Source organism: Acanthochromis polyacanthus, chromosome 16, assembly GCF_021347895.1.
Source record: "Acanthochromis polyacanthus isolate Apoly-LR-REF ecotype Palm Island chromosome 16, KAUST_Apoly_ChrSc, whole genome shotgun sequence".
Taxonomy (NCBI): domain Eukaryota; kingdom Metazoa; phylum Chordata; class Actinopteri; family Pomacentridae; genus Acanthochromis; species Acanthochromis polyacanthus.
Genome location: NC_067128.1, coordinates 35458028 through 35483563, shown reverse-complemented (window position 1 = coordinate 35483563; position 25536 = coordinate 35458028). Strand labels below are relative to the sequence as shown.

At 40.3% G+C, this 25536-nt stretch overlaps 5 protein-coding genes and 1 pseudogene across 5 annotated transcripts in view; all 6 read left to right on the top strand.

Moving 5' to 3' along the window:
* The window catches only part of LOC110969995 (clathrin coat assembly protein AP180-like), a 190244-nt gene that overhangs the window by 128483 nt on the left and 36225 nt on the right, over positions 1-25536 (top strand). The gene's annotated exons all lie outside the window — the stretch shown is intronic.
* LOC127530318 (C-C chemokine receptor type 7-like) lies at positions 848-1881 on the top strand. Its single transcript, XM_051936801.1, has one exon. The coding sequence runs from the start codon at positions 848-850 to the stop codon at positions 1769-1771; it is 924 nt and encodes a 307-aa protein (XP_051792761.1). The 3' UTR covers positions 1772-1881.
* Positions 5334-6285, top strand: LOC127530316 (C-C chemokine receptor type 8-like). Its single transcript, XM_051936798.1, has one exon. The coding sequence runs from the start codon at positions 5334-5336 to the stop codon at positions 6258-6260; it is 927 nt and encodes a 308-aa protein (XP_051792758.1). The 3' UTR covers positions 6261-6285.
* Positions 14008-14992, top strand: LOC110965368 (leukotriene B4 receptor 1-like; annotated as a pseudogene).
* Positions 18742-19698, top strand: LOC110965369 (C-C chemokine receptor type 4-like). Its single transcript, XM_022214386.2, has one exon. The coding sequence runs from the start codon at positions 18742-18744 to the stop codon at positions 19654-19656; it is 915 nt and encodes a 304-aa protein (XP_022070078.1). The 3' UTR covers positions 19657-19698.
* On the top strand, positions 23746-24669 carry LOC110965376 (leukotriene B4 receptor 1-like). Its single transcript, XM_022214398.2, has one exon. The coding sequence runs from the start codon at positions 23746-23748 to the stop codon at positions 24661-24663; it is 918 nt and encodes a 305-aa protein (XP_022070090.1). The 3' UTR covers positions 24664-24669.

The window sequence follows — 25536 nt, the reverse complement described above, 5'->3', positions numbered from 1 at the left end:
TCGAACCGAAAGAAAATGCGGAAACGCAAATGTCATTTCACTGATGAAATGCGAAAAAAGTACCCCTGTTTTCGTCCGGGTCGTGTCAAATGGGAGGCAGAATGTACAGTCTGCAAAGCTGGGACTTATGTCTCTGTAGCTAATAAGAAAAGGACAAAGAAGGAAAAAAAGGACTGTTGACTTGAGGTATTATTTCTAAATTTTTTTCATTTGCCATTAGACACATTATTTTGAAGAATGGGCTAACTGAACATTGAAGAAGAGGCTACCTCTCTTTTTTCTTTTTGTTTAATATTTTGAGGCATTATTTCTATTTTTACATAATTGATAATTGGGAGGTTATTTGGAAGAATGGTACTCTACCTCACTTTTCCTAACTAAGGTGTAAGTGTCAGACTTAAGAGAGATGATTATTTCTTATTTTGTTAAACATCTGAATACATGTGTTCCTACACAACTTGAGTCAATAACTATTAAAGACTCGAGCAGGCCATATTTGTATGTGGCTGATTATAATGTTGAGGAGAATTGCTTTAAATTAATAAATATATTATTTATAAAGCAACTGTTTGTGAGTGTTTTGGGCTATTTGTCTGTATATCCATGTAAAGTGTTCTTTTCTGGGAAATTCAGAATATCTGTTTAACTGAGTTTGAAGCACAGAAAGCCCCTGACCCACAGAAAACCCCTAAAAAAGGGGGGGATTAAAATTTTTCGCACGCTAGCTGGAAGTGTGTCCTCTTTTCAGAGAAACAGAATATGGTCAGCGTACCCTTCCCCCTCACTAACCACATACTAATACCAGCATCACTTCCTCAGTGAACAACATTACCAGCTACCCTGCAGCATGGAGGAACTCAACTTCACTGTGGTGGCATCGAACGTGTCCATCTCCGATTTTTCTGAATACCAACCTGATGTGTTCCCTGCAGTGCTGCTGTCCATTTGCTTCCTGCTGGGAGTTCCTGGAAACATTGCCGTGGTTCTTCTTAGACCCAGCTTTCAGCATCTGTCCAGCCTGAGCCAGAGTTTGATGTTAAATCTGGCTTTTTCAGACCTGCTCTGCCTGCTGACCCTCCCAGTATGGATTTACACGTTTCTCTACAGCTGGACCTTGGGCCTGGAAGCCTGCAAGCTGATGGCGTACCTCATCTACTGCAGCGTTCGTGGCAGCCAGCTGACTGTGATGATGCTGGCCGTCCAGCGCTACCTGCTGGTTGTGCGCCTTAAGAAGTTCCTACATCTTGGAAGGAAGAGGCTGCTGGTTCTGCTCTGGCTGGTTGCAGTGCTGCTGTCCATCCCTGCTTTAGTGCTTCCACAGCTGTTCAGATATCAGAACAGTTCCCAATGCGTTTGTGTCTACACCCCTGATGCACAGAGGGTAGCTGAACTGCTGACTGAAATCCTGTTAGGTTTCATTTCCCTTTTTGTTGTGGCGTTTGCTTACATCCAGGTCCGCAGAAAGGTGAACCAGGCGGCATTTTTCAACAACCCCCAGACAAACAGACTGGTTACCAGCATCATTGTGACCTTTTTTGTCCTGTGGATGCCGTATCACACCTTGAATATGCTGGGTGTCATTGCCATTTCTCTAAACAGCGAGAGGTTGTTGAAGTTTTGCACAGACGCCTGGACAAATGTTGCAGCTGTAACATTTGTGAACAGCTGCCTGAATCCACTCCTGTATGCATTTGCGTCTTACAAAATGTGTCAAACAACCACAACAAATAATGCAGCTGCTGTCACCACCGACGACGAGGTACAAGAATAACATCACCAAGATCAAATCATCAGTTTCTGCTCAACTATCTCTGCAATGATGACTTTCTTCTTGAAAAATTTATAAACATTTTCAAAGTTGTTTCTGAATTTTAAGCTTGACATATCAAAAATTCTGAGGTGAAATTTAAACAGATTGTTGCATAATTTCAGTGAATGTTTGAACAGCAATATCTCAGAAACCATTAAAGATAAAAGCCTGAAAGCCTTCCACTATTTAGTCATGTCATTTATTCAAAATCTGCAATATTGGACAAGAAGATCAATGTGTAATGGTCTGATCCAAGTAGAACGGATTTCTGCACTTTCAAATATCACTATATTGCTATAATTCAGAAAATGACTTTTAGTTTCTTTGGACTTGGATGAAGATGAAACGTTTCAGTGAACCTAAAAGAGAAACTGAGAGGTTGCATCAGTAAAAAGATCTAATTTCTAATGAAACGTAATGATGTATACTGACAGTCAGTATAAACTTTGAGATAGAAATGTACACAGAATTCTACTTGTAGGGGGGTTGTAATGATTCATTGTGGATTTACTGATGATCTAGTGCCCTGGTAGTTGAGATAATGATGAGTTGTCATTTTGTCATGATTCATTGCACATGGGTTGGTCACTTTGCAAAAGTGAACCAAATACACACCAAGCAATACTCAGTGAGTATCTGCACAATGTGAGAATGGGTTTTGAAGGCCTATATAAAGGCCCAAAAAAGGCCACCATTGTTAGTCCAGTGAACAGCATCATGCCGCGTCTATCACATGAACAACGTCTCCGGGCACTGGGTATGGTGGAGGCCGGTTTGAGCTACAGTGATGTAGCCAGGCGTATGGGCTGTTCCCAACCCACAATCAGAAGCCTGGTCCAAAGCATGCGCCGACGGGTTGCTGCCTGCATCCAAGCAAATGGAGGCCATACTCGGTATTGACTGTTGTGACTTTGTGTTTGGCAGGTGCCGTTTTCTTTTGTAAAATTCTTTATTTTGAAATCATTCTTGAAACTTTAGATTTTTGTTTTCTGTATGCCAATATGCTAAACAAATGATTCATATGAAGAAAATCCAGTTTTGGGCTTCAAAATAAAAATTATGTTGAAAAATATGGTCTCAAAGTTTCTATTGACTGTCAGTGTAGTTCTTTCTATTTACATTTAGCTGTGGATGGTTTGGTGTGAAGGGGAAAAACCCAATTATCAAAGAATGTTTGTGATAAATGCTGTGATGCTAATTATTTCTGAAGAAGGTCTTGACATACTGAAGAACCTTTAGGATAAGACTGAACTGCATGTACTGCTCCTCTACACATGTATCTCTGGGCTTTCAGCACATCCTGTGTGGAAAGTTTTAAAATTAGCACTAGACAGTTGTGGTCCATAGCATTTTGGACAGGATGTTGATTAAAGCAAGAGACACTAATTCTGGTTTATGCAGGATGTGATGCATGTCTGGTGATACATACAGATATAGAGGCGTTAATCATCTGCAGAAGTGTGACGGCTGCTGCACCAAGCTGAACAGAATACCTTTTGCGATTTGCTTGAAAAAAATTTGCTCATGAAGCCCGTTTCAGGCAGGTGTAATTAATGATTCTAGTGCACGTTATAGCTGTTTTCAGAGTTTAAGACTTCCAGTTTTTGTGGATTTCAGTTGCATTTTTCTAAAAGATGCATGAAGAATCCTGTTTACATTTTTTTTTTTTCACGATTCAATGTGGTTTGTTGACATGAAAATCACATTATACTGCCAAAGCGTTGAGGATGGTGGAACAAAATGTCACGCTCCTCCTGCTCCGGTGCGCTGGCTCATTAGCGTGACGACGAGCGGCTGTGCTGAGAGCATAGCCGGCAGCAATGAACAATCAGTGCAGCATATAAGGCTGACTCTCTGCACAGCTCACTGCCAGTTCATTGCTTCATTCTCCATGCCACACAACACACCCCGCTACAGCCTGCACACCGTTCTCCGTTCCCTGCACGCCGCTTCCCGGACTCTGTCTCCCCTTTGGACTAACTCTGCCTGTTTCCTTGCCATCATCTCACTCCCTCCATCAGATCTGTCTGTTCTGCCCCTCTTTCCGCCCGTCAGACACTGGACAATCTCTGGACCTTCCGTGAGTCACCTCTCCCCATAATTTAGCTTAGTTTTATGTTTAGTTTAAGTCGGCCCTCGGGTCCGCCCTTGGTTTAGTTTAGTTTATTTTCTTCCCCCCGTTGTTTCCCTCCTGCCTCCTTATTTAAGAGTTTGTCTGTTTATATATTTTTATTTCCATTAAATCATTATTAATTTCATCCACCTGTCTGTGCCTGCTGCTTGGGTCCACACGCCAGTCCGTGACACAAAATGTATAAAATGGAAAGAAGAAATCAAATAAAATTTTAGAGATAACAAGAGAATGGCTAAAGGCAACGTGTGTGTGTGTGTGTGTGTGTGTGTGTGTGTGTGTGTGTGTGTGTGTGTGTGTACTTGTTTCTGCTATTCCGGTGGGGACTTTGACCTGACTATTTGCTATAAAGGTGGGGACTTGTCTTACGGTGGGGACCTAAAATGAGGTCCCCACGGGTGGCAACACCGTTTTCTTGGCCATATTGTTGTTAATAAAAAATGTAAAAGTGCAAAAACGTTTGTTTAGGGTTAGGCATTGATTTGGTGATGGTTAAGGTTAGTGTTAGGGTAAGGGTTAGGAGTTAGATATGAATGGGAGTCAATGGTAAGTCCCCACCGGTATAGAAAAACAAACGTGTGTGTGTGTGTGTGTGTGTGTGTGTGTATATATATATATACATACACACACACACACACACACACACACACACACACACACACACACACACACACACACACTGCCTTGTGAAAGTATTCGGCCCCCTTGAACTTTTCAACCTTTCGCCACATTTCAGGCTTCAAACATAAAGATATAAAATTTTAATTTTTTGTCAAGAATCAACAACAATTGGGACACAATCGTGAAGTGGAATGATATTTATTGGATATTTTATACTTTTTTAACAAATAAAAAACTGAAAAGTGGGGTGTGCAATATTATTCGGCCCCTTTACTTTCAGTGCAGCAAACTCACTCCAGAAGTTCAGTGAGGATCTCTGAATGATCCAATGTTGTCCTAAATGACTGATGATGATAAATAGAATCCACCTGTGTGTAATCAAGTCTTCGTATAAATGCACCTGCTCTGTAATAGTCTCAGGGTTCTGTTTAAAGTGCAGAGAGCATCATGAAGACCAAGGAACACACCAGGCAGGTCCCAGATACTGTTGTGGAGAAGTTTCATGGCCTTCAGCAAACTTTCATCTGAAAGTATACTGTAGTTCTGAATGGCAACAAAAACTTCTCTTGTCCTCCCTCCATGAGGTTTGATGTTTTGTTGAAATGGAAATACATGACACAATGTCAAGTTGCAATGATGAAACGTGTCACTCTCAACGGTTGTCATCTGTTCCTCTTTAAATCAAAGTGACACTCCCTTTCCCACTGACTGACGACATACATTTATCAACATCACTTCCTCAGCGCACAACATTATCAGCTACCCTGGATAATGGAGCAGTGCAACTTAACTGTGGTGGAATCGAACATGTCCCCGTCCCCCTCTTCTTATGAATATCAACCTCATGTGGCCCCCGCGGTGCTAATGTCCATCTGCTTCCTGGTGGGATTTCCTGGAAACATCGCTGTGCTTCTCCTCAGACCAAACTTTCAGCATCTGTCCAGCCTGAGCCAGAGTTTGATGCTGAATCTGGCTTTTTCAGACCTGCTCTGTCTGCTGATCCTCCCGCTGTGGATTTACAGTTTTCTCAACAGCTGGACCTTTGGTCGTGAAGTCTGCAAGGTGGTCATTTACCTCATATACTGCAGCGTTTATGGCAGCCAGCTGACTGTGACGATGCTGGCCGTCCAGCGCTACCTGCTGGTTGTGCGCCTGAAGAAGTTCCTACAGCTTGGAGGAAAGAGGCTGCTGGTTCTGCTCTGGCTGGTTGCAGCACTGCTGTCCATCCCTGCTTTAGTGTTTCAACAGTTGGTCAAGCATGACAACTGGTCAGAATGCATGCGTGTCTACTGCTCTGACGCCCGGCATGTGACTGCACTGCTGACAGAATCAGTGGTAGGATTCATTTTACTTTTTGTCATGGCATTTGCTTACATCCAGGTCCGCAGAAAGGTGAACCAGTCGGCATTTTTCAACAACCCTCAGACAAACAGACTGGTTACCAGCATCATTGTGACCTCTTTTGTCCTGTGGGTGCCGTATCTCACCGTGAATGTGCTGAATGTCATTGCCTATTCTCTAAACAACAAGAATTTGATGAACTTTTTCAACACACCTTGGGCAATTGTTGTCGCAGCAACATTTGTGAACAGCTGCCTGAATCCACTCCTGTATGCATTTGCTTCTTACAAAATGCACCAAACACCCACAACAAATAATGCAGCTGCTGTCACCACAGAAGAAGAGCTACAAGAATAATATCACCAAGACCAAACCAACAGCTTCCGCTCGACTACCTCTGTTCTGATTTTCTTATTAAACAATGTATAAATGTTTTCAACGATGTGTGTGAAATTTAAGCTTGATGTATCAAATACTTCGTGAAGTGAAATTTCCACAGATTGTTGCATAATTTCAGTGTATGTTTGAACAGCAATATCTCAGAAATGATTAAAAATAAACGCCTGAAAGCCTTCCACTGTTATTTGTCATCATGTCATTGATTCAGAATCTGCAATATTGGACAAGAAGATCAATGATCTCTGATTATGGAAGAGCTGAATTGTGAAAAATGTGAAATCATGAAAGTCATGAAGAGTTCCATCTTTGAGCTAAAAATACCAATAAAACTAATGATAATCCAGAAGTTAAATAGTGATATTCTCTGAACCATGTATCGCTTCAGTTCACAATAACAGAAAACAGAATGTAAAACCAAACATCATATGAAATACTGGGTCACAGAAATGAAAATAAAGTAATTTTTGTTTACCTTTGACAAATGATTGAGCAGATTTGACATGTAGCATTTACTGCACAGATATAATAAAGTAAAATAAAATTAATATCTTGCTTGTATCTTAATTTCTGATTCATATTTAACTATTTGCTTTTATTGTAAAACACTTCGTATCTGTGTTTTGTACAGGTTGTTGTACTTAATATTATTGTTACAAGTATTAGTGTTAGTAGTATTATATTTCCTGTATGTTGAAAGCAAATATTTAACAGAAGTATTATCTGAAAGATGAAACGCAGAAAAATGTGTCCTGTGATTTACATAACTGATTGATGAAAAAAATCAAAGCTTTTCTGTTGCAAATGATCAAGGTGGACCTCATTTTGACTACTTTATATGCAGATGGATTGCTTGATCTTAAACAGTGCATCAAATTCGATAATTTTGTCAATCTTTGTAAGTGAAATCTTATACAGTACTTAATGCTGTCAGATAACACCTCAACTCTGTGCATCAGTCATTCAGATGGTTTCCTAATGGTGTACTTCTCAACCACACAAGCAGTGATGGTGCAAAGACAATTTCCTCTAAAATTCTTTGGTATTTTTGAAAGGTTTTACTTCATTTCGTCTGCGGACGCATTTACTGACTGCACAAAAAATTCTCATTAAGTCTTGTATCGTTCTTCCACTGAATTTCCAATGAATTTCGTGAACCAGGAGATGAAATAGGTCATCTTCTCAGTGTGGGGGCTTTTTCCTTGGGTAGTTCTCCTGAAGTTGCCCGCAGAAGCAGAAGAAATGTAGTCTGGGTCTAATAATCTTTCTTGTAAGTTCTTCAGAGGAGTCATTGGAGTCTTGGTGGTCTCCCTCACGAGACTTCCAGCACTAACTGGCTGCACCTGTGTTGAATCGGGTGAATTGTTTTAAAGGCAGTAAATTTTAATGCTATTACTTGTTTTACATTTGAATTAACAGATATTACTTGTAGAAAACTGTTCTCAATCTGACATGGAGTCTTTTTTGTAAATTCTTGTCCAAAAATCCAAATTAAATTGACCATTATTCAGTATGCTAAGCCAAGTGGTTGTTGTATGTAGCATAATACAGATATAATAAAATATTATAAAAAATAATATGCTGTTTGTATCTTCAGTTCTGATTCACATTACTTTAACTATATGCTTTTACTGTAAAGCACTTAGTAGAGTCAGAGCTCTGCTCAACCTTGGATTCCTTCAGTTCTGAGGAGTAATGACTTCATCAGCTTTTTTACAGAAAAAAATTGTAAAGATCAGAGAAAAAAATTAATCTCACCCTTCCTACAACTGTCACAGATGTATCATCAAGTACAGTTGCTCGAGAATTGCCTGTAAAACTTGGTGGATATTTAGACTTCTTCACTCCTACACAGCTCTCTGAAACAATTTCAACACTTTCCTCATCTAGGCCATCAACATTTTTTTAGACCCTATCCCAACTAGACTGTTCAAGGACGCCTTTACCTTTAATTAATTCTTCAAGATTAAAGTCAGTCAGTCTTTCTAGTAACAGGCTATGTACCACAGGCTTTTAAGGTTGCTGAAATGAAACTTCCACTTAAAAAGCCCACTCTAGATACAGATGTTTTAGCTAACTATAGACCGATATCCAACCTCCCATTTCTCTCTAAAATTCTTGAAAGAACGGTTGCAAATCAATTATGTGAACATAAACATAGGAATAGCTGTTTGAAGAGTTTCAGTCAGGCTTCAGAGAGCATCATAGCACAGAAACAGCTCTAGTCAAAGTCACTAATCACCTTCTCATAGCATCAGATAATAGATTGGTCTCCGGTTGCTGTCCCTCCAACTGGCCTAGTCTCCATCGTTAGTTCACTAGTTTTGAGTTCTTTTGTTCAGACAAATAAAGATTGGATCGATGTGGCTTACCTTGTTTAAGAGAGAGGTAGTCTCCATCATGTTCACTGTGGGATGCAGCTGCTGGCCTTCCTCCAGCCCACTGCTTTCAGCTGCCCATTTCAGTCCCTCCAGGAATTCACGATGTTGTGATCACGCGAATTCACGCGAAATCAACCAATCTCCGCGAACTTTGCGCAGCCTTGCAATTTTGTCCAATCACCGCAACTTTCACGCAATTTTGACCCGCTTCCCTTGAGTTCCACCAATCATAGCAGTCCCCAGCGCAAACGTAATGCACGTACGTCACCGAATTCACTTCCTTGTTTATGGTTGGAAGATGCAGACGTGCGATACTGATGTCTCTCATTTACCAACAAAAATTACTGCTGAAGACCGTGATAAACACTTGATTCACTGATGTTCTTCACCAAAGTGGAGCTAAACTGTTTTACACCCGTGCAATATTGTGGTGGAATACAAAAAAAGAAAAAAAAAATCGATTGATACACACTTTAAAAAAAAACAAAAAACACGAAACATATTAGAACGGCTGAAATGATCAGACAATAGACCACATAAATCACCATGATGGAAACTGTTGCATCCAGATGCATTAGAGCACTGAAAGAATGAAAGTAAATTAGATTATTTATTCCACCTAAGAACACGGTGGAGTTATGTGACGATCAGCGCCTGTGAATCCTTCCTCTATTACCAACATCACTCAAAAACAGACTCAGGGATTTAAATGAAATTTTCAGGGTCGGTCAGAAATGACACAAGGATCAAATGATTAGACTTCGGCAGTGATGTGGCTTAAAGTTTGGATCCACAGATTTGTTAAGGATTTCCCATTGAGGCAGCGGCACGGCGTCTGATAGCGGCACGGTAACCATGGCAACAAGTGAACGCTACCTCAGCAGCCTGCTGACGATCACATCATTGTGATCCTACAACAAATCCACCACTGTGGACATATCGGAAATGATACAAGGAACAACTGATTAAATTGTGGGGGTGTTTCTGAGTCCCATCAATTCCAGTTGCCAGCTACATATTTAGGTCATGCGATTCGGTATGTAAACATGCAGAACACACACCTGTCTTGGTGGAGGACTGCACTCTCTCAGTGCTGTTCTTGTTAGTTGACGTGACAAGCCGTGAGCGTGTGTGAACACGTGTGTGCCAGGATGTGAAATTAACTTTTTAAGCCACTGACAGATATGTCCAAATATGATTCATTCAATAGTAAATTAGCATTTTGTCCCGCAAATCTACCAACCACTTCATGTTAAACCAGTATCTGGCTGCTGCTAATTTCCCACCATGGGGTGTCAGCTTTTGTGGAAATGGGTTGAAACACAAAATAATTAATTTCAGAATAAATATTGTCAATTACAGTGTTGAAACATGTTCTACAAGCTGAAAAAAAATGCAGCTTTTTAGCAGTTGTCACTGTCTCCCATCAATTTCATCACAACAAATAAGCTTAAAACATCGGAACTTTTAGCGCAATTATTTACAAAAGCTGCCGCAAATTCAGGCATTTTCAGCTGCAACAATAACGAAAAACGCCCGCGAAACCCTGGAACGACCGTCATTTCCACAAATCTACTCTGCATCGCCCTCACTATACTTGATACGCTCATCTACACATTGTTTGCATTTTACTACCAGCTATATATGTCATATATTTAATGCCAGAGCCTTATACCACAACAGTAAACTTCTGAATCAGCTTCAATGTTTGCTTGTACTTTGCATGTATCATCTATGTTACTTATATCATGCATGTATGCCAGTGTGTGTTGTACGTTCCTTGTCCTCCATCCCTTCACTTCCCCCACCCCCTCTTCTGTCCCTCTCTACCCGCTGGCCAGCGGCAGATGTTTTGCCCCAAAATGAGACAGGTGCTGCTCAAGGTTTTCTTTTTGTTGTGGCGTTTGCTTACATCCAAGTCCGCAGAAAGGTGAACCAGGCAGTATTTTTCAACAACCCCCAGACAAACAGACTGGTTACCAGCATCATTGTGACCTTTGCTGTCCTGTGGGTGTCATATCACATTGTGAATGTGCTGGGTGTCATTGCCATTTCTCTAAACAGCAAGAACATGTTGAAGTTTTGCACAGACGTGTGGAACATTACTGGAGCTGTAACATTTGTGAACAGCTGCCTGAATCCACTCCTGTATGCATTTGCTTCTTACAAAATGCGTCAAACAACCACAACAAATAATGCAGCTGCTGAAGATGAATAGTGGTAAGAATAATATCACCAAGATCAAACCAACAGTTTCTGATCGACTATCTCTGCTTTGCCTGACTTTCTTCTTGCATAATGTGTAAACATTTTCAAAGTTGTTTCTGAATTTTAAGCTTGATCTATCAAAAACTCTCTGAGGTGAAATTTCCACAGATTGTTACATAATTTCAGTGAATGTTTAAACAGCAATATCTCAGAAACTATTAAAGATAAAAGCCTGAAAGCCTTCCACTGTTATTTGTCATCATGTCATTGATTCAGAATCTGCAATATTGGACAAGAAGATTAATGACCTCTAATTATGGGTGAGCTGAAATGTGAAAAAAGTGAAGCCATGAAAGTCATTGAAAGTTCCATCTTTGAGCTCAAAATACCAAAATAAATAAATAATGATAATGCAGAACTAGTGATATTTTTTAACCATATATAGCTTCAACTCACTGAACTACAAGACAATGTAAAATAAAACATTGTCATATGAAGTACTTGGTGACAGAAATGAAAATGAACTATTGTTGACCTTGACAACTGATTGAGCAGATTTGACAGGTTTTAACTCTAAAACTAAAACATTGCTCGATAGTTTGATCCAAATGTTGCTCTGTAGTTTCAAAATGCTCCTTCAAATATAATTAAGAAAACTATTTTCAAACTCCGGATAAGCGGAGGAAAATGGATGGATGGATGGATTTTCAAACTCTTTGGACTTAGATAAAGGTGAAGCATTTCAGGGAACTTAAGAGAAATTGAGGGAAGTTATTTAGAAAAAGACTTTATTTCTAATGAGACATCAGGATGTGATGTTTTCTTTTAAAGCTGAGCTATAAATAGTTTGGTTGAGCAACAGTTCCTATCAGTTCATCTGAGTGCTGATCACAACTTGTCCTCAGCTAGAGCTGTGAAAATACAAGTTTGTTGAAAATGAACCAGGAAAAGACTAAAATGATCAGAACAACCAACTTACTTTACAGATTTTATAACCTGAAGCGCCACAAATCACTTTTTCTCTCATTTAAGCTCCATCAGTAAACCTGTAGTTACTACCTTCACTGAATGAGGCCTTGCAGCTACAGCAGAAACACTGAATGAATCACGTTGCTATGGAAACGAAACACTCATGCATTCAGTTGTAGATCCAAAAAAAAAAAAAACTCAGAAAAATATGTTTTCTATGTTTGGTTCTAATATGCTCCCCCATTGTTTTACACTGCTGGAACTGCAGTTAATAGAATGAAGATTAAAATGAATCAGTCTCTTGGTATGTATTTCAAAGAATATTCAATCAATAAATATCATTAATTTCACTTTAATTTGACCATAAATGAAACTGGTATGCTTCATTATGGGACAGTGTCAGCCCTAAATGCATTTCTTTAATATCATGTTTAAATTGATGAAGTTTCAGAGTTCTCTCGATTGTTCTCTTGCTGGAATGTTCCTCTTTTTCAAGATTCTGGAGACTGAGACTCATGTGGTCAGACACTGTTTTGGTTTATACTCAGACATTCATGCTGCATCTATGAACATCATCAACACCTTTTGAACTCATGCAGCCTCGTATCATCACACTCCCACCTCTGCGCTTCACTGTCAGGACGATGCATTCACTGTGGTAGTCCTGGTCAGGTTCACACCAAACATCTGGACTCCATCTGAGCCCAATTAATTTATCTTCATCTGTCCAAAGAACATTTTTCAACATTAATCAGGCTATTTCTGATGTTCTTTGGCAAAGCGAATTGACGTTCTGAAGTGTCCTTCACACCATCTGAGCTTCACACAAACTCTGATTTCCTTTGATCACTCCGGTGTCAAGTCTGAAGCAGCTGCCGTACATTTTTCAAAGCTAGATTTTGAAAGAAGAGACATCAGTGGAATCATTTTCAGATGACAACCACTGAAGCCCTGATTAGTGGTACTATGGCTCCATCTATAACATGCAGTTACCACCTCTGTCTACTGTCCAATGGACAGCGAGGACCCCGATGTGGAGTTAACTTCCAGTTACCTCTCATCTCAATGTCATCAAACTGCCTGTTGCTATTTCTGCCAGACAAAGCTCTTGGACTGGACAGCTCACCTCTACAAATTCCCCATTATCCCCAGCCTCAGTGTCTTCAAGCACAGTGGTTCTCAACCCCGTTCCTCAGGACCCCATGTCCTGCATGTTTTAGATGCTTCCCTGCTCCAACACACCTGACTCAAATGATCAGCTCGTCATCAGGCTTCTGCAGAGGCTTGATGACGAGCTGATCATTTGAATCAGGTGTGTTGGAGCAGGGAAGCATCTAAAACATGCAGGACATGGGGTCCTGAGGAACGGGGTTGAGAACCACTGTTCTAGCATATCAACAGTCAGCAAGCCTTAAAGTTGCGGCTGCTTGAAGTTCTCAGGTCAAAATACAAACATTGGGATGTCCGGGTGTCCTCTGTAGCTGCAACCAGACTCTGGAACAAGCTCCCTCCCGATATGCACTATCACTGACCAAGATCTTTTTAAACCAAATTTCACAACCTTTCGGTTTCAAATGGCTTTGAATACCTAGCTGCATGGTGATATTTTCTATCTTTTATTTCTTTTAGATGTATATTTTACTGCTGTTTTATTGCTGCTAATTTTTATTGTTTTATTGTATATTTTACTACTGTCTCTGAAGTGACTTTGTTGATTTTCGGTTATTCTCTCATTTTTAGAGTCTTTTTTTGTCAATTCTGGGCACGTGTCATGCACATTTGTGAATTTACATGCATGCACTTGATAATATTCATATCGGTGCAAGTGAAGTATTTAACTTTGGCCTAAACAGATTCTCATGGCATCTACATGTACAGTTATTGTTCATACTTTATGCATGTTTAATTTTGACTTCTGTTGTGTTGTTGTGATGATACTGTAATTTTTGCTGTGTATGGAACAGAATTACATGACACAGTGTGATGCAGTAATAATGAAAACGTGTGACATTCAAGTAGTATCGATGTCACTATTTGGCATCTATTTCTCTTTGACTGAATCAAAGTGAAACTCCCCTTCCCCCTCACTAACCACATACTAATACCAACATCACGTCCTCAGTGAACAACATTACCAGCTACCCTGCAGCATGGAGGAACTCCACTTCACTGTGGTGGAATCTAACACATCCTCCTCTACTCATGGATACCAACCTGATGTGGTCCCCGTGGTGCTGATGTCTATTTGCTTCCTGCTGGGAGTTCCTGGAAACATCGATGTGGTTCTTCTCAGACCCAACTGTCAACATCTGTCCAGTCTGAGCCAGAGTTTGATGCTGAATCTGGCTTTTTCTGACCTGTTCTGTCTGCTGATCCTCCCGATGTGGAATTACAATTTGTTCTACAGCTGGACCTTCAGCCTGGAAGCCTGCAAGCTGATGGCGTATCTCATGTACTTTAGCATGTATGGCAGCCAGCTGACTGTGACGATGCTGGCCGTCCAGCGCTACCTGCTGGTCGTGCGCCTGAAGAAGTTCCTAGAGCTTGCAAGGAAGAGGCTGCTGGTTCTGCTCTGACTGGTTGCAGCGCTGCTGTCCATCCCTGCTTTAGTGTTTCAGGAGCTGATCACAGATCAGAACTGGTCAGAATGTTTGCGTATCTACTCCTCCAATGGCCAGAGTGTGGCTGCACTGTTGACTGAATCTGTGGCCATATTCATTTTACTTTTTGTCATGGCGTTTGCTTACATCCAGGTCCGCAGAAAGGTGAACCAGGCGGAATTTTTCCAACAACCCCCAGACAAACAGACTGGTTACCAGCATCATTGTGACCTCTTTTGTCCTGTGGGTGCCATATCTCACCGTAAATGTGTTGAGCGGTGTTGCCATTTCTCTCAACATTTGGAGTTTGTGGGAGTTTGTTGACAAAACCTGGGAAACTGTTAGAGCTGTAACATTTGTGAACAGCTGCCTGAATCCACTCCTGTATGCATTTGCTTCTTACAAAATGCACCAAAAAACCACAACAAATAATGCAGCTGCTGAAGATAAAGAGCTACAAGAATGCTATCACCAAGATCAAACCAACAGTTTCTGCTTAACTATCTCTGCTTTGTCTGATTTTCTTATTGAATAATGTTTAAATATTTTCAAAGATATTTGTGAAATGTAAGCTTGATGTGTCAAATACTGTCTAAGATGAAATTTCCACAGATTGTTGCGTAATTTCAGTGTATGTTTGAACAGCAATATCTTAGAAACTATTAAAGATAAAAGCCTGAAAGCCTTCCACTGTTATTTGTCATGTCATTGATTCAGAATCTGTAATATTGGACAAGAAGATCAATGATCTCTGATTATGGGTGAGCCGATATGTGGAAAAAAAATAAAATCATGAAAGTTATGAAGAGTTCCATCTTTGCGCTCAAAATACCAAAAAACAAATAATGCAGAAGTTAAGACATATTTTCTGAGCCATATATATCTTAAATTCACAATAATAGAAAACAGAATGTCAAAAGTTTGTAATATGAAATACTTGGTCACAGAAATGAAAAAGTAATTTCAGTGTAACTTTGACAACTGATTAAGCAGATTTGACATGTTGTAACTCTAAAACTAAATATTGCTCGATAGTCTGATCCAAGTAGAACAGCATTCTGTAGTTTCTAAAGGGTTCTTCAAATTGAACTACTACTTGCATGAAGATGAAACGTTTCAGGGACCCAAAAAGAACTGAGAGGTTCCATCAGTAAAAATACCTAATTTCTCCTGAAACCTAAGAATGTTGTTCTTTCTATTTACATTGAGCTGTGGATGGTTTGGTGTGAAGAGGAAAAACCCATGTAACAAAGAAAGTTCATGAGAAACATTGTGATGCTGATTTTTTTCTGCAGAAAGTCTGGATATACTGATGGACCTTTAATATAAGACTGAACTGTCCTCTACGCATGTATCTGTGGGTTTGCAGCACATCCTGTCCAACATCCAAACACAGGATGTTGATCAAAACAATAGAAACTAATTCTGGTAAATGCAGAATGTGACGCAACTCTGGTGATACATAGAGATATAAAGTGGTTAATCGTCTGCAAAACTGTGACGGCTGAATGTGTGTTTGTGTATTTCAATTGCATGTTGCTGAAAGCTGCGAGCAAACCCGTTTACATTTTTCCACTATTCATTGTGCTTTACTGTCATAAAAATCATATTTTACTGCCAAAGCATTGAGAATGGTGTAATAAAATGTATAATGTGAACCAAAGAAATCAGTTAAATGAAAATGTAAATACAGTATTTGCAGATGTCCAGGCAAAACAATCCAGCTCCAACGTTGAAAGGGTTTTTAATCTACAGTGCACAAATCACAATAAATACAATGTGATGTCTTTTCCCTGAAACTGGATGGGTAATAAACAGACCTTTACACTTTCACACATCATGATGCTGCCACCACCATGCTCCTCTTCATGATGCTGCCACCACCGTGTTTCGCATCATTATGCTACCACCATTCTTCATGTCATGATGCTGCCACCGCCATGCTTCTCTTCATGATGCTGTCACCACCGTGCTTTACATTTTGATGCTGCCACCATCATGCTTTCCAGTGGGGATAGTTTGTTTCTGATGATGTTCAGTGTTTGATGTCCACTAAATCTAGCGTCTTGTCTGATGGCCAACAAGCTCCATTCTGGTCTCCTCAGACCAAAGAACCTTCTTCCAGTTGACTTCTGAGTCTCCACGACTTCGTCCTACAACTATGATCCTCGTCATTCATCTGTCCAGAATCCCTGGGACTTTGGCAGCTTCGACCTGCAGCTCTCCCCGGAGTACTGCTACCGATGGCTCAAGTCTGTCATCCCTGAAGCCGGATACCTACTTCGTGCCACCTTCCATGAGGATCTTCAGTTGTGGCTGCGTACAGGATCATCTTCGTCTGGTCAGTTGTGTCTGACTGCTACTTGATCCGCTTGGCCCTGATTAATGTCAGATCGCTGATGAATAAAACTTTTATCCTGAACGATTTTTTTCACTTCCCACTTCTTGGATTTTCTGTTGTTGGCAGGAACGTGGAGTAAACCAGGTGTCAACAGCTCGTTTTCGGAGCTCCTCCCCCCTGGCTGCTCTTTCCCGAGCTCTCCTCAAGCATTTGGTAGAGGAGGAAGTGCCTCTGTGTTCAAGGACGAGTTTAGATGCCAACTTCTCTTAACAAATAACTCTTTTGAACTACAGTTATTTGTGATGGATCTTACATGTCAGATTTTATGTGGTGTTGTGTCCCATCAACGCATATGGATTTTATCCAAGTTTTCTGAGTTTTTATCTGAATTTACTCCTATGTATGATGAGCTTTTGATTAGTAGAGATTTCATTTGTCATGTTTGCTGTCCGTTTAATCAGTTTGCTCTTGACTTTAGAAGACTTTTGGTTTGTTTTCATTTAACCCAGTCAGTTCACAGACCTATACACCATTCAAAACATTCAGTGGTATGGCCAAGGTTTGTCCAAGGTTTTAGAAAAAGTTGTTTTTCTACAGTTACAGTTTTTCCTTTAGGACAATGACATTCTTGATAAATTTCAATCCGGGTTCAGAGCCCGTCACATTACTGAGTCTGCTCTGTTAAAGGTCCACGATGAAACTGCATTGTCTATTAATGTCAAGCGCCTGATGATTCTAGTGTTGCCGGACATCACAATGGCCTTCAACAGGGTGAACCATACAGTCCTCCTGTCTGATCCAGTATGTTGGTATCAGTAGCACTGCACTTAGATGGTTCAATTCCAACCTTACTAACTGGAGTTTTTCAGTAATGATTGGTGACCTGTCTCTCTCTTGTGGGGTGCCACAAGGTTCGATTCTTGGCCCTAGTCTGTTCTTCCTTTATATGCTGCCCCTTGGATCAATTATTGCAAAGCATAATCTGTCTTTCCACAGTTCTGTGGACGGCATTCAGATTTACCTACCAGTGCAATCAACAGAAAGTGAGGCACTAAGAAGTGTTACTTGTATTAGGGACATTAAGGAGTGGCTGGCATCTAATTTTTTACTTTGAAATGAGGACAAAACTGAATGCATTGTGTTTGGGGGTACCGATACTGATACATCAAGTTTCGGTTAAATAACTATGAGACCAGTGTTCCAAAATCCTGGTGGTATTTGACAGACTTGAAATTTAACAAATGGACACAGCAGTCAGAGCAAGTTTGTTTCAATTATGTCTTTCAGCCAAAGTCAAGCCTTTTCTTAATTGGACCGACCATAAAAAAGCCATTCAAAAATGTATCAAATCAAGACTGGACTACTGTAATGCACTTTGTATTAGCATCTCCCAGTCATCCATCAGCGGACTGCAAATCATGCAAAATGCTGCAGTGTGTCTAACAAACACTCCCAGACATGAGCACATCATCCCGGTCCTTTACACTCTCCACTGGCTTCCAGTCCAGTCGAGAATTCTCTTAAAATTTTTAATGTAAAGCTCTCAACGGCTTTGCTCTACCTTATTTATCCAAGCTTTTAATTTTACAGGGCCAAAAAAGAGCTCCAGGGTCATCTGATCAGTGGCTGCTTGAAGTACCCAGGTCAAAATACAAACATTGGGATGACTGGGTGTTCTCTGTAGCTGCACCCAGACTCTGGAACAAGCTCCTTGCTTTACGCATGTTTAATTTTGACTTCCACAGTGTTGTTGTGATGATACTGTAATTTTTGCTGTTTATGAAACAGAATTACATGACAGTGTTATACAACAATGATGAAAAAGTGTGACCTTCAACTAGTGTCAGTGTCAACATCATTTGTTCCTCCTCTTCCCCTCATTGACTACATACTTGTACCAACATCACTTCCTCAGTGCACAACATTACCAGCTACCCTGCAGCATGGAGGAACTCAACTTCACTGTGGTGGAATCGAACGTGTCTAGCTCCAATTTTTCTGGATATCAATCTGAAGTGGTCCCTGCAGTGCTGATGTCCATCTGCTTCCTGCTGGGAGTTCCTGGAAACATCGTCGTGGTTCTTCTCAGACCCAACTTTCAGCATCTGTCCAGCCTCAGTCAGAGTTTGATGCTGAATCTGGCTTTTTCAGACCTGCTCTGCCTGCTGACCCTCCCGCTGTGGATTTACATGTTTCTCTACAGCTGGACCTTTGGCCTGGGAGCCTGCAAGGTGGTAATTTACCTCATATACTGCAGTGTTTATGGCAGCCAGCTGACTGTGACGATGCTGGCCGTCCAGCGCTACCTGCTGGTGGTGCACCTGAAGAAGTTCCTACATCTTGGAGGGAAGAGGCTGCTGGTTGTGCTCTGGCTGGTTGCAGTGCTGTTGTCCATCCCTGCTTTACTGTTTCAACAGTTGGTCCAATATCAGAACAAGCCACAATGCATCCGTGTCTACTCCCCTGATGCCCAGAGTGTTGCTGCACTGCTGACCGAATCCGTGGCGGGATTCATTTCCCTTTTTGTTGTGGCGTTTGCTTACATCCAGGTCCGCAAAAAGGTGAACCAGGCAGCATTTTTCAACAACCCCCAGACAAACAGACTGGTTACCAGCATCATTGTGACCTCTTTTGTTCTGTGGGTGCCGTATCACATTCTGAATGTGCTGGGTGTCGTTGCCATTTCTCTGAACGACTGGAGTTTGTGGAAGTTTTTGACAGACACATGGAACATTGTTGCAGCTGTAACATTTGTGAACAGCTGCCTGAATCCACTCCTGTATGCATTTGCTTCTTACAAAATGCACCAAACAACCACAACAAATACAGCTGCTGAAGATGAAGAGCTACAAGAATAATATGACCAAGACCAAACCAATAGTTTCTGTTCGATTATCTGTTTTTCCCTGATTTTCTTCTTGAATAATGTGTAAATATGTTCCAAAGATGTTTGTGAAATTTAAGCTTGATGCATCAAATACTCTGAGGTGAAATTTCCACAGGTGAAATTTCAGTGTATGTTTGAACTGCAATATCTCAGAAACTATTAAAAATAAAAGCCTGAAAGCCTTCCACTGTTATTTGTCATCATGTCATTGATTCAGAATCTGCAATATTGGACCAGAGGGTCAATGATCTCTGATTATGGATGACCTGAAATGTGGAAAAAGTAAAATCATGAAATTCATGAAGAGTTCCATCTCTGAGCTCAAAATACCATGCCTCTGTTCACCTTTGAAAATGATTGAGCAGATTTGACATGTAGCATTTTACTATACAGTAGTATTATATTTCCTATATGATAAAAGCAAATGTTTAACAGAAATATTACTTGAAAGATGAAATGCAGAAAAATGTGTCCTGTGATTTACATAACTGATTTATGAATAAATAAGAAAAGTTTTTCTGTTATAAATGATCAAGGCTGAGCTCATTTTGACTATTATGTGCAGATGGATTGCTTGATCTTAAACAGTTCATCAAATTATGTAGTTTGGTCAATTTTTGTAAATAAAATTTTGCTGTCAGATAACACCTAAACTGTACACTGTGCATCAGTCATTTAGATGGTTTCCTAATGGTGTACTTCTCAACCACACAAGCAGCGATGGTGCAAAGACAACTTCCTTTAAACTTCATTGGCATTTTTCAAAGGTTTTACTTCATTTCGTCTGCGGCCACATTGACTACCTGTACAAAGAATTCTCAGTAAAGCCTGTATTGTTCTTCCACTGAAGCGTCTCCTGATATTTGCTTCACCCACGCCAGCATCTTTTCTTTGTGCCTCGTCCAGCATTAATGGATTCATGAACTCACAGAGCCGACAATACGTTCAGTGAACCACGTGACATAAGAGGTTTTCTTCTGAGTGCAGGGGCTTTTTCCTGGGGTAGTTCTGCTGGAGTTTCCCTCAGAGGTAGAAGAAATGTAGTCTAGGTCTGATAATCTTTCTTGTAAGTTCATCAGAGAAGTCATGGGCGTTTTGGTGGCCTCCCTCACTAGACTTCAAGCAGTAACTGGCTGTACCTGTGTTGAATCAGATGAGTCTTTTTAAAGACGCAAAACACTAATGCTAATACTTGTTTTATATTTTAATTAACAGATATTACTTGTAGAAAACTGTTGTCAATCTGACAAGGAGTCTTTCTTGTTGTGAATTCTTGTCCATAAATCTAAATTAAACTGACCATGATTCAGTATGCTAAGCTAAGCTAACTGGTTGCTGTATGTAGCATTTTACTGTACAGATATAAAATATAATGTTTGTATCGTAGGTTCTGATTCACACTACTTTCTACGTTTTTATTGTAAAGCACTTAGAGTCAGAGCTCTGTTGAGTCTTGTATTCCTTCAGCTCTGAGTAGTAATGACTTCATGGTCAATTCCGTCATTACTGACGTTACATTTTTTTGAGAGAAATGTCACAGTTGCTCCTGTGTTATTTAATACTGGTTTCAGAACTTATGTGTCTGTGATACTTGGGCACCATTTGCTCCGATAGCATTATCAAATTTTCCTCATCACTTCTATGTATGGAGCCAGGGTTGTCATTACATGCGTTACTGACGTTATGAAAAAAAGACATGGCAAAAATCTAGTCAACTTTATTTGAAATTTCTCCTCCAACTAGGAAGAGGTGAAAACTGATAGTGATATCATTTAAAAGCATACATGTCTACTAATTGGCAAAATACTTTCCTTTCCAAAATTGATAGTCAATTAATTTTTATCTGTTAAAATGTGCGTTACTGACGCTACGCGTTACTGATGTTACAGTTTCCATGAAACTGGAAAAAGGTCTCACTAGATGCTCACTATTCATCATTAACACTTCAAATTTTTACTGTATGACTAAGTATATAGACATGTTTCTGGCTGACCTAAACCTATACTTGGGTGTGAAAGTACATAATGATTACATAATAATACACAAAATGGTCAAATGCATGGACAGTGATGGATGGAACACTTCCAACAACATGAACAATGTGTTACTGAACAGATCAGCTGATACCAAAGCCTGAGTTTGGCTCAGCTATGGAAAATCAGGGAACTTGTAGATTCCACGGGCATTTAGAAGCACTGGGCATTCAAGTTTCTGTTGTCTGTCTGTTCAGAGGCCAGCTTCGCCTTGCCTCCCTTAGAGAAAAAAAAACAGCCCTTATTAGCCAATCAGATTGAAGCAAGGCTCATCGCTTGATGGTCGATGCATCATTAAAAAAAACATAAGGGAGGCCAGATCAAATCTGGCTTCCAACCAATCACAAACTGTGATGAACAATACCCACACTAATGCAGCTGTCCCGCCAGGCGCCAGCAAGTCCACACAGCAAGTATAGCCATCAAGCTAGCCAGAGAATGGATGGTGACAGGGACCTTGAGTTTCTTGTAAAAAATGACTTCACAAAACTTCCTTTTGAAGTTCAACTACAAGTCAAAAGGGACGGTAGGCCAACTCCAAAGCTCAATCTAACTAAGTGTAGAGCTAATGGAAAAGCTCGCTCTTTTTGTGAAGCTAACTATGCCAGAAACAAGTGACTAACGGGAAGTGCCAAGCTTAACCGGCTTTTCTGCTGGGCATGTCTCCTATTTGACCGGTCTACCGGCTCCCTGAACAACCCCTGGAGCACTTAACCTCTTTTTTGTCACTGAAATGAATGAGAAGTCGGTAGAATAAAGGTACTGTAACAGTAGGCTGATTTGTTTACATGAAAATAACAGTTAAAACACCGAATCTAATTTGTTGTTCACACTGGCTTCCTCGGTAATTTTGGTCACGGGCCGCCACTGGTAACAGGCTATGTACCACAGGCTTTTAAAGTTGCTGAAATCAAACCTTTACTTAAACAGCCGACTCTTGATGCAGATGCTTTAGCCAAACATAGACTGATATCCAACCTCCCATTTCTCGCTAAAATTTTGGAGATAATGGTTGCAAATCAATAATGTGAACACTTAGAAAGGAATAGCTTGTTTGAAGAGTGTCTGTCAGGCTTCAGAGTGCATCACAGCACAGAAACAGCTCTGGTCAAAGTCACTAATGACCTTCTCATAGTGTCAGATAATGGACTGGTCTCTATGCTTGTTTTGTTATACCTTTCTATTAGAACCAGCATTAACTTCCTCAACAATGTGAGCAACAGTAGCTCATCTGTTGGATTGGACCACACGGGCCAACCTTCCTCCACATGTGCATCAATGAGCTTCGGCTGCCCATGAACCCATCACCGGTTCACCACTGTTCCTTTCTTGGACCACTTCTGCTAGATCCTGACCACTGCAGACCAAGAACCCACCACAAGAGCTTCAGTTTTGGAGATTCTCTGACACAGTCGTCTTATCAAATTCACTCAAATCATTACGCTTGCCCATTTTTCCTGCTTCTAACATCAACCTTGACTATAAAATGTTCACTTGCTGCCTAATATATCCAACCCACTAACAGGAGTCATGATGAAAAGATAATCAGTGTTGTTTGTGTCACTGAATGGCATGCTTGATTGATGTATGAATGTCAGCAACACCTTTTGAACTCATGCAGCCTCATATCATCATACTCCCACCTCCATGCTTCACTGTCAGGACGATGCATTCACTGTGGCAGTCTTGGTCAGGTTCACACCAAACATGCTCTTCATCTGATCAAACAATGGTCTCCAACATTCATCAGACTTCTTTTCATGGCCTTCAATAAATTTTGATCTGAAAGTTTAGTTCTGAATAGCAGCAAGGTCTTTTTCTTGTCCTCCGTCCATGAGATTTCATGTTGTGTTGAAATGGAAATACATGACACAATGTCATGCAGCAATGATGAAACATGTCACTCACCATTTATCATCGGTTCCTCTTTGATTGAATTAAGATGACACTCCCCTTCCTCCTGACTGATCACATACTTGTATCAACATCATTTCCTCACTACACAACATTATCAGCTACCCTGCAGCATGGAGGAGCTCAACTTCACTGTGGTGGAATCTAACATGTTCCGTTCTTTCTCTTCTTCTGAATACCAACCTCATGTGGTCCCTGCAGTGATGCTGTCCATTATCTTCCTGCTGGGAGTTCCTGGAAACATCGTCGTGGTTCTTCTCAGACCCAACTTTCAGCATCTGTCCAGCCTGAGCCAGAGTTTGATGTTAAATCTGGCTTTTTCAGACCTGCTCTGCCTGCTGATGCTCCCGCTGTGGATTTACACTTTGCTCTACAGCTGGATCTTCAGCCCGGAAGCCTGCAAACTGATGACGTACCTCATGTACTGCAGCATTTATGGCAGCCAGCTGACTGTGACGATGCTGGCCGTCCAGCGCAACCTGCTGGTTGTGCGCTGGAAGAAGTTCCTACATCTTGGAAGGAAGAGGCTGCTGGTTCTGCTCTGGCTGGTTGCAGTGCTGCTGTCCATTCCTGCTTTAGTGTTTCAAGGCCTGCACAGAGATCACAACTGGTCAAAATGCGTGCGTCACTACTCCTCCGATGCCCAGAGGATTGCTGCAATGCTGACCGAAACTGTGGCCGGAATAATTTCACTCTTTGTCGTGGCATTTGCTTACATCCAAGTCCGCAGAAAGGTGAACCAGGCGGCTTTTTTCAACAACCCCCAGACAAACAGACTGGTTATCAGCATCATTGTGACCTTTTTTGTTCTGTGGGTGCCGTATCACATCATGAACGTGCTGGGTGTCGTTGCCATTTCTCTCAACAAGAGTTTGTTGAAATTTTTTGCAAACGCATGGAACACTGTTGTTGCTGTAACATTTGTGAACAGCTGCCTGAATCCACTCCTGTATGCATTTGCTTCTTACAAAATGCACCAAACAACCACAACAAATAATGCAGCTGCTGAAGATGAAGAGCTACAAGAATAATATCACCAAGACCAAACCAACAGTTTCTGTTTGATTATCTCTTGTTTTGTCTGATTTTCTTATTGAAAAATATGTAAATATGTTCAAAGATGTTTGTGAAATTTAAGCTTGATGTATTAAATACTCTGAGGTGAAATTTCCACAGACTGTTGCATAATTTCAGTGTATGTTTGAACAGCAATATCTCAGAAACTATTAAAAATAAAAGCCTGAAAGCCTTCCACTGCTATTTGTCATCATGTCATTGATTCAGAATCTGCAAAATTGGACAAGAAGATCAATGATCTCTGATTATGGGTGAGCTGAAATGTGAAAAAAGCGAAATCATGAAAGTCATGAAGAGTTCCATCTTTGAGCTCAAAATACAGAAAAAAATGACTGATAATGCAGAAGTTAAACTAGTGATATCATCCGAACCATATATAGATTCAATTCACAATGATACAAAACAAAATGTCAAACAAAACTTTCTAAAATGAAATACTTGGTCACAAAAATGAAAATAAAGTAACTTTTGTTGAACTTGACAACTGATTGAGCAGATTTGACAGGCTGTAACTCTGAAACTAAAATATTGCTCTTTCGTCTGATCAAAGCAGAACAGAGTTCTGCAGTTTCAAAATGGTTCTTCAAATATAACTATTATTTTAATAAAATTATCCTTAGTTTCATCAGACTTGCATGAAGATGAAAAGTTTTAAGACATTTGTAGAAAACTTATCACTCTGACATGAAAGAGTCTCTTTCATTTTTAGTTTTTGTAAATTCTTGTCCAATAATACAAATTACATTGACCATGATTCAGTATTCTAAGCTAAGTGACTGAATGTAGCATTTTCCTGTACAGATAAAATATAATAACAAAATAAAATC